General features: G+C 40.8%; 1 protein-coding gene across 2 annotated transcripts in view; it reads right to left on the reverse strand.

Moving 5' to 3' along the window:
- The window catches only part of LOC139676330 (BEN domain-containing protein 5), an 893,330-nt gene that overhangs the window by 146,547 nt on the left and 730,615 nt on the right, over positions 1 to 16,168 (reverse strand). For both annotated transcript variants that reach the window (XM_071565176.1, XM_071565175.1), the window contains exon 9: positions 8,067 to 8,178. In XM_071565176.1, coding sequence (XP_071421277.1) covers positions 8,067 to 8,178 — 112 coding nt within the window. The remainder of the gene's footprint in view (positions 1 to 8,066; positions 8,179 to 16,168) is intronic.

The following is a 16,168-nucleotide window of genomic DNA, read 5'->3' on the forward strand; positions in this document are numbered from 1 at the left end:
ATATATATGAAGATTTACATGTTAAAAACTAATCAAAGGGGCAAAAATCATAGATTAATTGGAGACAAGAAGGAAATCTGTAGAGGTTATTGATTGTATTCAATTGCCTCAAAAGGGAATTAAATCCATCTAAACTTTTTTCCAATAAATACCTGTCATAAACCCCTTCAGTGGCAAAGATTCAGCATCTCCTGCAAATAACCTATTCTAGTGCAAATCCAGCTCTGCTACTAGCAAGGTTCTTATAATATTGTTTGTGTTTAAAGAACTGTGGGAAGAAAGTTGCTAAAATCAAAAGCTGCTTTACCTAGCATAAAAATAGAACATAGTAGTAGATCAAGACAACATTTACTCTAGGACAATGTGGAAGAATTGTTAAAATTGCATGAAAGAAACTGAGAAGTTCTTCTGAACTGTTGCTCTGGTGAGATTGCTTATCAGAAAATGCCAAAGCTAACAAACTGATTGTGCACATCACATTTGCTTCTGTCAACAGATACCCAATGCATCCATATTTAACAATGGGAAGATTTTAATGGAAAAACCTTTAAAAACAGCCTAAATGAAGTATAATGTTAGCTGGAGCATTAGTAACTCCTATTATGCTAGCCCAAAGGGAAGGTGTGAAATAGAGTCAAAATCCTGAGCACAAGCTGCAGCAGCAGACAATGATGGGTACATCACGCTGCCAAATTAAACCAGTGAAAGAAGGGTTATCCTTACTACTGCTTTCTTCAGCGGAGAACTGGAATCAGAATGATATTTGCAAAATACAAAAAAGTTACACTTCAGTCAATAGGTACTTGCAAGATAGAAGTGGTACAGGGCATTTCTACAATGTCAACAAAGTGGCACAAACATGAACATTACCATAGAAAGTAGCCACAGGACATTCATAGCTGAACACATACTGCATCAGCAGAGGTAATATCTCTTCTAATTTTAGAAGGAGAGAAATTAGAAGCAGCATGTTGGCCATTTTGCCTGAGAAGAACTCAGAATAACATATACTATATTACACGGAGAATTATTAGCAAAAGATGATGTCTCATGAAAGTTGTTTTGATGTCAGAGTGAAAACCATCAGGTGCAAATAACAACTCAGAATATCTAAGGGACTATCTGAACATCACCTTCTAGTAGATTGTTAAAATCCAATATTGAGTTTAAAATGATTATTCATTACTATTTTCTTGTTTAGCTGGTGAAGGAAGTCCAAGAGCTCTGCTAGCAGCAAAATGGAGCCAGGTAGTGTGTTATGCTACAGATGTCATTACCCTATGTTAGTCTGTTATGGCTCCTTACACCAGATGAAGCAGACCTCCGCTGTTTGGCTCTGAGTGATTTCTGAGCAATACCAAACCTCAACCAAAAGTCCTTCCAAACATTTACTAACATCCAAACTGGCTTCAGCTAGAATGAGAATCAGCTTATCATTTTCCAGTGAAATATATTTCATTTTGTTCCTCCAAGAGATAACAGGAGCAGGGCACATGATGAAGGAAAAGAAGGATTTTTGAAAAGAAAACAATTGCTTCGTCATTCAAATGTTGGATTAGATAATACCACTTGCAGGCTTACGGCATAAGAAGCATAAGTGTACAATTTAGATGTGAAACCTTTCTAAAATTTGTTGTTATACTTTACTTGTCAACTATCCAGTATCACAGTGATGATAATACTAACATCATTTCACAAGATGAGTGGAAGTAGAGCCTCTAAGATTGACACAATTTGCAGGACTGACAGAAATAAAATTTATGTCACTCTCCAGCAAACAACATGCACCTTGGAGACCATCTGCATTTTTCTAAACGTGGAGTTGTCTGGGAAATAATGTGGCACTGTCCAAGGTAGAGAGGATGGGAGGTCACTACAGCAACTAAAGTCACTAAAGCTGTCATTAGGGATAGTTGCAATGTGCAAAGTATCATTTCCAGGCTTCTATATTTTATGAACTTGTTTTCCATAAAAGCAGAATACCTCCCTCAAAATATGGCACTGCCTGTACAATGAGGGATACTAGAAAAACAAATATCCTGATTCCCATCTCTGCAAAAATTCAGGATAATGATGAAACTTGGGGGTTGGATGCGCTGCACTTGGAGCACTCCCAGCACCACACTTTGAACACGGCTCCCACACGCTCCAAAGTACCCTTCTTGATAGTTCCCTCTGGATGCTGCCACTGAAGGCCTCAAAAAGAAGTAGCTTAAACAGCATTGACAGTGGGCAGCCTGAACAGCACCTGAAACAGAGCAGCAGGCAGAGAGGCAGTGACTGAGGCATCAGCAGCCAAACTGCATCTTTAAAAGAGGTGGGAAACTGGAGAGGTAGGTAGGAACACGTGCAACCTCCTGACAGGGATGAACTCTGTACCAGAATGGGAGAAAGAGAAGGTGAGAGTCTATGAGTGCAGGGAAGGGTTGAGACAGTACGTCTTGGCAATCACGGGAAAACCTAGAGAAACCACCTAACTGGGTAATACAGTCAGCTCTGATGAGTTACAGATAGTCAGGGAGAGAATGTGTTTCACTTAACTGGCTACAGTAACTGCTTCACATGACACTACATTCAACCTCAACTGCTTTCTAGTGCTTGGGCTTATCAGCAACAAGCTGGAACTCAGAGATCAGTTCAGGCCTTTTCACCAGAACAAGCTCTCTCTGCTGTCCTCCTGCAGCAGTGAAGGTGCCTGATGTGCTGAGGGGAGCCAGCACCAGGAGGGTATCTGTGCACCTCTAAAGCAGGGTCTAGAGATCAGTGGTAACACAGGACCAGAACAGTGTATGTTCAGTACATTTGGAAGAAAGTAGGCTATATTCTCTTAATGAAGAGGAACAGTCATCTGCTGAAGAATCCAGTTATATTGACTTAGCAGACAAATGTTAGTTCCCCTGTGCTCTTAACTGTTTGCCCACTCAAGCATATCTGGATTGAGAGCAAGGCCTCCTTACAGACAGGAAGATAGAAAACATATACTTCTGCTCAAGCCTAAGCATACTAAAAACTCCTCAAAAACATAAAAGGTGTCATTCATCCTTAAATAACACCACCAATGCCTGCAGTATTATGTTTACTCAGCTTTTCTTATTACTAATTCTGCTGTCAGCAGATACCCCCAAAACCTACAGGCTCTTTCCCTCCATCCAGCCTGTCCAGAGCAACAGCAGATTGCCAGCCTCTATCAGCTAATTCATCAGTCCTGGTGGCAGATGTCTATGTGGTGCACCTCAAGGTTCCAGCCCAGTAGATGAGTCAGAGTTTAACATGCTGAGGTTTTATTTCAGCTGTTTGTTTTGCTTTGAATCAATGAAAACTCTTACCCAGAATAGCATTAAAAGTATGCAAATGCTGCAACATCAAGCACTCCAAAGTCAGGGATGGATACAGAAAAGTTACTTATGCAGAAATAATTTAAATTTTAGTGTATGTGTGCATGACAAAGGAGATTGTAATTAAAAACCACATCCCAGGTGAGTGGGTCTTTTTGTTTTCTTTTCTTTTTAGTCAGATCTCCAGCTCAGTCAGGTCACAAGGTGAATAGCACCAAGCATAGGAACATTTGCATGTAGGACTCCAGCTTCAATGGCAACAGGGGGTGGAAAACAGGCACAATAGAAGAAAGAAGGAAGAAAGAAAACAAACTCCAATGTTGCAGTGAGAATGTGTGGAAGTACGGAATCCCATTTCTGCATTTTCATTTGGGAGGGGAAAATTACTTGAAACAGATTCATTCCAAGCAGCCACTTTTGCCTATTGCTTTTCTTCTAGGTTCCAAGAACTCCCAATGGCAGAAATAGTCTATCCCAGTCTTCCTTGCAGAAGGAAGGGGTAGAAACAAGACAATGAATGTATCAACCTTTGTTGAATGCCATGAAACAAGTCTGATTCCAGGCATCTATAACATCTATCACAAACAGGTAGGTACTTCTGGTCACAATGGTCTGTTTCCTATGCACACAATGCATCTATCTCTTATGGGGATCCTCCCCAAAAAATAATCAACACTTCTAAAATGTTCCCAGGGCGTAGCAATGAGCAAAAGAAAAGAGCCCACACGGAGATTAACAATTCTATCCTCAGAGCAGGATCTGAACAGCACACAGTAAATACAGGACAAGGCTGCACAATGAACATTGAAGCTAAAACAAAATGCTGAATAGCTGCTAATTTTGTGGAAGTTTTCCATTTGGAGAACTTGGTGAGGCAGGGGTCTAGCTGGGAGAACAACACAAACCCCTCTGATTAAAGGCCATATCACACTTCACATACTAGAGGGGACTGGGCTGGCACTGAAACCACTAAATTGACCCATTAAATCTGGTTTTTTAGAGTGCATTTGCTTGTTGGGAGAAGTGCTGGATGGTCATATGAAAGCTGTCCAACAACCAAGCAGTTATGCTGCTCTGTCTCTGAGGCTTCATGTTAACCCAGAGGTAAGGGCTGATCTCTGTAGACCACCTGAATCTTGAGCTTGCCAGTACTGACCACTTCATCCCCTGTCCAAGACATTTAAGCACCTGCTTAACCATAAGCACGCAAGGAACATTGCTGAATTCAATCAGATATCCATGTGTTTCAATCTAGCTGTGCATATCTGCTTTATTAGATTCCTTGCCTAGGACACAGACATTCATCCTCCAAACAGCTCTCTGTGAGAAGCGTGTCATCAGGCCCAAGCAGAAATTCCTGGATCCACAGTTCAGCTGTTGAAATGGCTCACAGGAACATGCTTTAACATACTTTAACAAAAGTCAGCTGAGTTGTTTTAAACAATACATTTATGTTCTGAGCTAATTCTGCTAACCTGCTCCAGCAGAGGCAGGGAAACCACCACCATGTGTCATCTGGCAGAGTGGTATACCAGACATTGCTGTCTGGTATACAGGAAAAGGTGCTTAAGAACTGACATATCTCCAGCCAACAGCACATGATCTAGAAGAGTAAGTTGGTCACTTCAGTATCATCTGCAAGACTGACACAGCTAGAAACAGATGAGAATACCTCCTCACTTCATGAATGCCAACACAGTGACAGTGATCATTAAAGTGATTGGGTGAAAATCAGTGATGTGGAGATCAAAAGCTTCCTATTGTTCTCTCATTTCTGACCCATCCACTCCTTCCTAAGGATGGCACAGTCATTATTGAATTGGAAACACTTTAAAAATAAAATAAGCACACTTTGTAAAAGTCAGTAGAACAGTGAACCACAGGTGCTTGCATTTATTTTTATACAGTAACTACAGCAAACACTCAGCCTTGGAACACTCAGTGCTGGAATCATTGTAGCTCTGTGTGTATCTCATACCCACTTCACTTATTTCTGAGTCAGTCATCCTCCCTGCTCCAGAATGAACTTTTTTTCAAAGGAAGCAGCTTATCTTCCTTACTGCAGAGCAGAAGAAAAATCCTCCTATACAGCAATATTTAAAACATGGTTTTATGGTCTTATGGCAGCTAATTTTCCTTAAGTGATTTAGGGGAATGAATACATCTAAAAGTCCTGCACTGAGCTGCTCTGCAATGACAACATGAAGCCAAACTTTCCCTGCTTTTAAAAGTCCAGTCTTCTGTGGACTGCCTTTATGGCAGATCTTTTTTGGAATGGGAGGGATGAAGGTTATTTTTTTATTACATTATTTCTCAAGGAACTGGACTTTGCTTTTTATTTCATTTTATTTTCCCTAGTGTGGGAAGACACAAGTGAGGAGAGTGCCAGGACAGATGTGTTTAAATACATAATCCCTGATCTGATGCAGTTTGACACCAACCCTCCTGCAAGTGGCCACCCCTGCATGCAGCCAACCATCGACCATGTATTACTCATCTGAAAGTAACATTCTGCACCTTAAAAGTACTTAACAATTTTAGGGCCCTGAAAGGACTCAAAGCAGGGTTTATTCTGACATTGTCAGAACTGAATAAAACCAGTCCCTGCTAAAGCAGGATGGTGTATGTACAGTCTCATGCCCTCTCTGTGAGGCAGTGGGCATGTTTTCCCATTTTGTCCCAGCACACTGGATATGGTATTTTCATACAAATATTACTGGATCGGAGGGACTAAGAATCTGGTATTGCCTGAAAATAACAGTAATCCCATATACTGCATTTTATTGCTGAGCATCCCTGAAACTGGCAGAAAGGCTGGTGTTGACTAAGGGGTGATAAAACCAGACAAGAAGGTTTTTTTGGTAAGTAGCTAATTCACTGAGAAATGAAATTCTAAAGAGCAACTTGAACTTTGCTGGTACTTCAATAAAAAAAAATTCTAAATAGTATTTTTAAAAAATTAAATAACCCTGAAAATGAAATGTTATACTTCTGTTTGAAAGGCTCCTTTTGCTTTCCATCAAAAAGAAATGAACTGGAACTGCTTCATCTCAGGTTGATCACCAGGGAGGGGTGGGAGACAGAGAGACTGAGAAAAAAAAAAAAAGATTTCCATTTCAGACCAACTCTGACCAAACATTTCTTTTGATTTTTCATTTTAACCACCACAGCAAATTAATTCATTCTTCATGTGTAGGGCAGCTGGAAACTACCAGAATATTCAGAGCTGCCCTAGAAGGGGATGAAGCTGAAAACAATTCCCCCTCACCTTCAAGAATAGCTTTATTTTACTGACAGTGACTTTTAATAGTGCCAGGATTGGTTGCCTTACTGGCTACAAGCATTTCCCTACATCTAACCTTCTTGTAATGTTTAAGAACCTCTTTATTCTTGGAAGAAAGCTTTCTTCTCAAAGCAGTCTGCATGCTCTCTCCAACTTCTAAAAGGCAAATTGTCTTGCTATTTTGGGTAGAAAATAGAGGAAAGACCATGCTGCCTATAAAGCTCATTTCTGTGCCTTCCGTCATCATCATCAATCTGGTACAGCTTAGGAGCCTTCATCTGAGGCAAATGCTAAGTGCTGCAGACACTGACTAGAAAGACAAATTCTGTGCCTAACAATTAGCAGTCTAAGAAAATATTTTTCATGCAATTGGATTGCACTCCATATGTAAGGATCTTATCTGTTAACCTATCTTCCTTGTACCTAAACCCACTTCTGTACCGGTATTACTACTAGCTGAAAGATAAAAAGTCCAATTAAGATGTATTGGGAAAAGCAGGAGTTAAATTAAATGAGGTTTTATCCTATACAGGATGTAGCCAGGGGTAAGAATCCTCTTTCTTTATTAGCAAGGCAAACTAGGTCCTCTTTCACAGTAACAAAGGAGGGGGGGGGGGGGGGGGGGGGGGAGCAGAGAGAGAGAAAAAAAAAACAATAAAAGGAAATATTAGCAAAGCTTCATGGAATTAAGGATCCGAATTCCTTCTCTGTATTTGGAAGCAAAAAGAAAAAAAACAAATACCAGGAATTCCACGAAGAAAAAAAATCATAATCTATAAAATCTCCTCTTATTTTTTGGTAGTGATTTTTTCCTACCCATCTCCATTTTTTTTCAGCAGTTTTTCTAAGGTGCCACGTTCAATAATCCTTCTGTGCTTTGATGTCAAACATTGAATAGCTGTCTGCCTCCCTCCCACTCCTCTTCTCCATATTCTCCGCAATCCATCTCCTCTGATTAGCTAAGATTTCACCTTCAAGAACACCTCTGCTTCTCTGAGTGAGCATGAGTGTGTGTGTGTATTTATATAATATTTGCAAAAATTCTCCCCCTCCTACACTGCATGCTACACAGCAACCCCTGCCAGAGCTCTGGATTAAGCATCAATGCCATTCCATAATTCAATTTGGGAGGCCTGCTGTTTTGAATCCATCTCAGAGTATGTGAGCAGCTCAATTGAATTTAGTCCCTGCTTTCAGAATTATTTCATATTTAATCTGAGATGAACTTCATTTAACTTGCTTTCTCCACTTCTGATGCTTTCTGTGACAAAAGACACAAATGTTCCCTGATCTCATGCAGTGTGTGTATGTTTGCTGCCTTCTCTCATATTTCAGTTTGCCACTGGATTAAGCCATGTCAGAGTCACTGGCATCTCACACAACCCTGCAGCGAGAAAGAGTCGGTACCTCAGCAAGTGGTTGTTGTGGCATCCCCTTTCCCCACTCACCGGGTTGTTGTACATGTCGATGATGAGCTGTTTCACTCCGTGCAGTGTGGGATGGGCCCAGGGAGAGGGATTTGCCCAGTGCCTGTTTAAGTCAAACCCCATCAGGGAGCACCTGCGCACACAGAAACAAAGACAGAAAAAGGACATGCATGGGCTGCAGCCTATTCTGGGTTCCTCTGCAGAATTAGGGTTATATTCCACTGCTTAAGTATTTAAACATGTTATTCTGATGGGAAAAACAAAGCAAATACTCCTGTGAGGGAACACTGCAGTAAATAATGAAAATATAAGAAATAATGCAGCCAGCAGAATATCAACCAAAACACCTTTGGTCTATCAGTCTTCTTCCCCTCCGTAACACCTGTGCTCACTCCATCCTTTGCCTTTTTCCAGCCTGGCAGGCTGGCTCTAGAACAGCCTGCCTGACCTTTGAGGTTGATGATCTTTCTGGCTGAGGGTCTGTAGCTACAAGGGTGATTCATGCACTGCACCACTGGACCTTTAGTCTACCCTCAGTCAGGCTTTGACTCAGCAAAGCTGTTAAAAGCATTGTAATCAATGGCCATTAAGTATGTGCTTAAGGGTTTTAAAGCATGAATGTCATTGTTCCACTAACCCCAGGGCCTCAGTCTCTCCCCCTCCTACAATTGCTTACACAAAAGTTAGCCAACCAAGACACCAAGTTAAAATACTTACTGCCCATCAAATCTTGCAGGCGTTGAAGCATGTATGCCACCTTGGCTTCTCCTTCCTGCCCTAGCTCAGATCCCTCTACATTTGATTCTGCTGCTCCCAGTCCTATGGAGTGGGATTCCATTCTTTGTGAAGTCCCACTGAAACTCAAGAGGCTATCATTGGAGTGAACACAGCAGAAATTACTGGAAGTGGCACAAATGGGAGGAGAGAGAAATCACATCCCTTGCCTACTGCAGAGATCACCTAGACAATTTGTGGCCACTGATACATGCAGGAAGAGAAGTCTATCATCTCAAGCTGAGCTTGGGATCAGTGAACCTTGGGTAGACCTTGCTCTGGCATTCTGTGAAAGACCACACAAATAATAAAAGCCCAGGTGGAGATGCAACTTCCTCTACAGTTAAAACAAATAAACAAAAAAAATCAACCTCTGCTAAGTCTTAAATCTTCTTGAGGAAAAAAAGAACTTTCATTGATCCCTGGTATATTACAAGAATGTCTTTTCAGCCTTAATCTTTTAAACACACCTATGCAAACAGTAGAGATTTATTCCAGTAGTTCTATCATTTGACAAAAAAACAATCCAAGGATCTGATGGCCAAAAGCCACATGTTTAATTGGCACAAAGAAAGGAAAATAAAAACTAAAACAGAGAGGTGAAATGCTAAGACAAGGGAGAGCATGAAACCAGAGGATGAAATTAATTTGCAAACCTGACGAATAAATATTTTCATATGAACCAAAATATACAAAGTTACTAGGACATTCTTCTGTAAAAAATTACTAAGGGAATCTAAGCAAGCAGTAGCTGCTGTGCTCCTTGGGCTTAGACAACCCAACTCAGACTGTCTGGGAGCTCTGCAACTCCATCACCACTGATTTGGATGGCTTGCAGTGATGGAGAAGCCACCTCCTTATCTTGGTGGCCAGTTCTCTGCTTGTATAGAAAACAGATGGATTTCTTTTCTGGACACTCCAATACCTACAATTCCACAGACAACTCTGAAAGTTGTCTCCATCCGACGCTAAAAGCAAAACATATTGGATCAGATTTCTCTCTCTCTTCTATTTTTCTTCATGTAAACTCTCCCCATTCAGTTCTACTAAATCCTATCTTCTTTTGAACACACAGACATTAATAAAAACTCAGAAGTACTTCCAGAGGTCTAGGTAGAAATACACTGGGATAAAACTGGTAGAAGAGCAGTATGAGAGGAATGAGTTTTTAATTTAATAAAAGCAGAAACTGTCATGAGTCTTACCATATTTTGGCACAGTTGCCAAGAAAACAACATTCCTATGTACTAAAACTTTCTTAAGAGCTCAGAATCTGAAATTATATCCTTTTATATGGTTAATGTGTCACATTTACATTTTCTTTAATTAATATTTAACACTAATAATACTACAGAAATTGAGCATATTTGATTCCATTATGTTCACCACAGAAACACATTGAAATGACCAAGCTAAGTGCACCAAAAGCACATTTTAAATTCAAACATGGATTGCCAATATTAAATTTGGGGTTTGGGACTTTTCAGATAACTTTGCCTAAGTCATCCCTCTAGGAAACAGAAGTAAGCATTAACTAATTTTTGTAAGATCCTAACAAAGGCATTGTCATTTGCAGTATTTGGATGCATCATGAATATGTGGTAAATTATGAATCTCATAGTTCATTTAAAGCAATGAGAACAGTTGAAAACAGTTGTCTTTACTTGAGAAGACTTTATAAACAGAAGGAAGCAATGCTTAACAAACAAGTTATTCATTTGGGAAGCTCCTCTGAGCTCTATTTAATAGGAATCCAAATTAATTTCCAAATATCATTTAGCTAGTCTTTGATGTGGTATATCACATCTTTATCAATGTAACAACAATTAATTAAGTTTCTGATGTAGGCATTACTATTTCTTTCGAGTCTGGAAGCCGCACAAAACTTTCTCCCCCCTCTCAGATTATAAGTCTTTTATTCTTTCCTTTTTGCCTAAAGACAAATTTGTATCTACTACATTCTCTCTTTATTCATCTGCTGCAAACTTGTGGTCTCTCTAAGGAAACATCAAGTTGTGTTCCCTGGTACTTCAGATTTGATTATTGACTCTATTATATGTAGAATTGTCTCCCAAAGCTCACGTATATCAGGACAAGACCAAAACATATGGCAAGAGTCTCCCACATGCCTCTTACAGATCCTGCATTCATTATATTTTTTGCTCCCAGATGATGTGATCTCCCTTGTGGCTAATACCTCCAATGCAAGAGCTTGAAAATTGCATCTTGCACTGCTTTTTAATTCCTCCTCCCAACCTGAAACCATCTTATTTCTGTACAATGCTGGTTCTACTGCTTAACTCTTTCCCTGCTGCTTCAAGCACTGAGTAGGCAAAGTAGAAATATAGATGCAGTCTGGAAGCAGCAGCTCTACAGTGGGAAACAACTGTGTTCCAATATAATACATCACCTTTCAATACAAGACCAGCTCTCCTACTCAGACTACAAGTGTTGTCATTGGCTTCATTACACCTCATCTGACTATAAGTATTCCCCTAATTTAGAAAGTGCATCCAAATCTGCCCATACAGAATAATTTTGTGCTGTAAATAAATGTGTTCAGTTCAAAATTAACAAGAGGAGAAAAAAAACACCCTGGATTATATCAAAGGACTGTTTAAGGATGATCTTGGAAAGGGAACATGGAAAACAGAAAATCAGGAGATATTACAGACTCCAAGAGCTGCAAGGGAAGACAAAAGCAGCTTCAAAATTAGTGAGTGTTAGTTAGAGCAGGTGAAGTTTTCCAGAGCGAGGTCACTAGATAATATCCCATTCTATGAGGCTTAATTACCGTGCCCATGAATGCTGTTGTAAATGTGGCAGGTCACATTGCCATGGAGCCAAATGAGAATGACGTGTGCTGGCACAGACTCACACAGGTTAGAAAAAAGCATAGTCAGAAGTAGGTGAGCTTTCTATAACAAGCAAAGTAGCAACCTGTTACTATTATGTCCATTCCTACTGTGAATACCTTTGTGGGTTGTTTGTCACACAGTCATTGCCACCATAAAAAGTGACATGTATGTAATTTAAAATATTTAAGGTGATAGCAATTGTTTGAATTCTGGATTGTGCTTGCTAGAGTTTGCTAGATATACAGATCACATATGATGTTTCTGCTTTGTGACTGACTGTACATTTAAATCAGGTTCTGTGAATATTCTTGTTGAATTAGAATTTGTGTTTCATGAATGTTTCCCATCCTTTTTCTAAAATTTCTGTTTTCTGTAAGTAGATAAATTTATTACAGTGTTTATAAATTTACATAAACACAGTGCAAATTCAGTCAAAGCAAATGAGTTTCAAAATTGCATTGGAAACTGAAACATTTTACAGTATTCATCTCTCCCTACTTGGGAGGCAGCCAGATCTTAAGAGGTTACCAGCTCAACTCAGTAAAACCAAAGATGTTCAGACCAGCTTTCAGCTTGCTGGGCAGTTATCTGGACAGAACCCCTTTGCCTCTGGGACTAAACTCACCATTGCTTTTAAGGATTTCTTATGCAACTGCTTTAATGACAACATCCTTATCCCTTTCTAGAACTGAGAAAGATTTATTACCAAGGCCCATGCTGGGTTTATTTTTCAGGGCTGCTTCCTATTCTTTCAGGTTGTATCTCTTCTGGAATCGCCAAGTTACAGAAACCTCCAGGAGCTCTGCCTTCCTTTTACTTCACTTCTCCCTCCCCTGCTCGTCTTTCCAAACCATGTGAGTCTAAGTCTCTTACTAACAGACCCATTTCCACAAGGTGAGATATGGAGAATAATGGAGGAAAGGAGGTAAAGAAATCCTTTTTCACGGCATGTGATTTATTACAAAGAGAACTCTACACCCTTCCCTTCAGCTTTGTAAGGTTGCATTGGTTCATTGGATCAGTACCAGGTGAATCTCCAGATAATGCTGCACACAAAGCCAGGGAGTTCCAACCCACAAATGGCACTACCAACGGGGTGAGGATTTGAAATTGAAAAGGTAGTGGGGAGGGGAAGCACTCACTTTTATTCCCCCCCCTCTCAGGCTCATGGCAATAAGAGTGGAGACAGAGGGTAATTGGTCTCTATTGTTGCAATCCTTCGAAGCAAGAGTTATAGCTGGGAACTGCCATTAAACTGCAGCCTGCAACAGCACGTAGGAAGAGCAGGTGTGTGGTGTGAGAGACTAAAGACAGGGGCAACACACAGGAGACCTGCTTCTTTTAATAAATATAATTTTAAAACTGATATATTCACGATATTTTACAAATCAACTCCACACTTGCTATTGAAGTCAGGTCTTCATTAGTGTGCATTTCACCATTTGGGTGCTTGGGGTTTGTGATTTATGGATTTGCCTATTATTCATTAAAGAGGATTCATTCAAGCCCACATATTCTAAAGCAATTAGGCAGCAAGACATCCTAATACTCCAGCTACAGAGGCACCCCCTCGCCCCCCCGCCAATACTCTCTCCTTCTCCCCAGCTTGCCGCATTTTCAATGTAGAGCTCTGGAATCCTTCACAAAGGCTATTTAACAGAACCACTGCAGAGTGCTCCAGGCAGAGCGGAGTGGCCATGTAGAGGACACCGGCACTAGCTCTCAGAGACCACATGGTGGAGTAGATGTTTGCAGAATGAGCACTGCACGATGTACTGACATAATTTTAAATGGTACATGACGGTTAAAGATGTGTTTCTCCATTTTCTGTGTAAACAATGTTAAATAAGAATAAACACAAAGGGATATTTTCTATTTCTGATGAATACATGCATTTCTCAGAGCTGGTAATAGGCATCACAGACACATGCACCAAGGAAGACACTCATCCCCCCCTGACATAGGCACACACTGATCTTCAGGATATATCTCAATTCTTGTATTAACTCTCCCCCCACATCGCAGGTCCTCAGTAAGGATTCTTGGGCACGAAGCAGCATGCTGGAAATAAAAACTCATACTGCAGTTAGGAGAATTCCACCCTCTGAAGTGTGCCTGGGATGTCAGATGGTCTGATCCCACCAGGAGTGCAGCTCACCCCTGAGACTGCCATAGGACTCAACGCCCCTCTGCATATTTTTTTGCATAGCTCAGCCCAATTGCCAGTGTTCCAAGGGACAGGGTTTCCAGCATTTCCCCAGGAGGCAAGCCACAGTTTAGCAAAGCTCTCCCATTGGAAGCCCATGCCTGTCCCCATGTGTGGATTTCACCAAACACACACCTCAGGAGCATGTCCTGTCTGTCCTGCCCAGGAAGATGTCAGAATCCTGCTCCCAGCTACACACTGAGTCACACTGCCACATCAATCTTGTGCACTCAGGTGCTTCATTCAAGTTACTGAGAACACCTACAGTTCTTCCATTTTAAAGCCTGATTCATTGTTTGGCCTTTTCAAAACCAAACATATCACTGACTTAATGAGATGAACACAGGAGACAGTGGTTTTTTCCAAATTTTGGATCCCAAAAATTTCCACTGTAGGCTCAGGCCCTTGAGAAATCTCACATACATAACCAATAATGCAGTATTATGTGAACATTCTTTTCCAATGTAGTCCAAAAGCCACCTGCTCATGGATCACAAGCTGTAAATCATTGAGAAAGAGAATTTTAACGCGTGCTTAATTTACTGGACTCCCACCCTGTCAACAAGCCAAACTCCTCTAGGCCCTCCTTCCCAATGGGATTGAAACTTCCACACAATGCCCTAATTCTGTCTCCTAACAAACATTTCCCTTCAGACAGGAAACCCTTCTTTAAACTATTTGTGCCTTTTTTTGTCATTCTACATTCCTGGAGGTGAAGGTTGGGTGAAATTAAGTGGGTCATCATAGTGTTTCACAGAAAACAGCTAATATAATACATGCAAGCACTGCTGGGAACATGGCTCATCTCAAATTATACTTCTGTTCCCACTTCTGCCCTCCCTCAGACTGTGCAGACAATGACACAACACATCTCACAATTATTAGTGAGTACTCCAACTGCTGTAGGATGATATTCCCACATCCTACAACACATATTTCCACACGAAGCTGCTTTAAGTCTTGCTTAACCTACTCTTTAGCCAAGAGGAAAGACACATCATGTTCTCTGTGGATCAGCATTGTATGAACGCTCCCCTAAGATGGTTCAGCTCTTACTACAAGACTTATTACACACAGAAAACTGCAGTCAAAGGAGACAATGTTAATGTCACAACAATGAGGTCTTAAAAAGTTTGGCTATGCCACAGCTGCACAAATATGTACAAACTTCCTTCAGCACTGTGCTTGTCATTATTGTGACACAGCCTTTAAATACAGGAGCACAGGGTGTTTTTCCACAGGGCTCTTGCTTTATTCTGTGCACAGGATCAGCACTGCTCATTAATGAGTGGACTATTCAACATTTTGGCTGTACCTTATTGTTCTATATGCAACCCTAGGCTTCTGCTTACTACTCAGAGCTTGCTCCAAGGACAGAGCTATTAAGTTCTTCATGGCTTTTCTAAAGTGCTTAGCACTGCAGGAGACAACTGCTTTATAAATACTGATGGACTAATTTTCCCAACAGCACTGAACAAGTGGGGACCACATTGTTCCCAACTGATAAAAGAGCAATAGTGGCTTAAATAACAGTCACCCACTAATTTGGGACACTGTATCTGAGAGGCCAAGGACAGATTTTTTTAAGAGGATGTGGATTTACATAGTGTTTCACATGTTCAGCATCAGATGTACTCTGATTTGAGCTGAAGCTGGCTGTATTCAAGGCTTCACCAAATCTGACATGAAATGGGTGATGTGAGTGGATAGATTGTTAGAAACATCCAAGTTTGTGGAATTGTGAGTGCCAGAGGTTACTATAAAGTGAGAAGATCCTACTGGATCATGAATGGTTTCTAGTTATGCTTCAATTCAGTCATTTTTCTTGGCTTTAGATCCCAGTACAGCTGCATTCAACTGTGTCTGAGAACCTGCTCTAATATGTGGTGATTGGGGTTACAGTGTACCTGACATTGCCTTAACTCTCCTGAATAGAATTATATCATTACTCTGCTACGTTACGGGTTACCAGACATTTGCATCCAGAACATTCCTTATGCAAAGGCAGTGATGCTGCACACACACCCTCAATAGGTCATGCCAGAACTCAGCCAGAAGCCATCCATCTCCATCATCAGAAAGCCCTTTTCCTCTCTGATATCCTGAAGCGAGGGTCTGACTTGATAAACCTGTCAAGAAGGTGTGTGCTGTTCTGATGAGATGGCAAAGAGAAAAGCAGCACAGGACTGGCAGACTGCTGGCTGCATTCTCAGGAGCAGGGCTGAACCACCCAGCACCAGAGCAAATTGTTCAGCTTGCAAATATTTTTTTGCATACGTAAACAC

This window comes from Pithys albifrons, chromosome 10, assembly GCF_047495875.1.
Source record: "Pithys albifrons albifrons isolate INPA30051 chromosome 10, PitAlb_v1, whole genome shotgun sequence".
Lineage (NCBI taxonomy): Eukaryota > Metazoa > Chordata > Aves > Passeriformes > Thamnophilidae > Pithys > Pithys albifrons.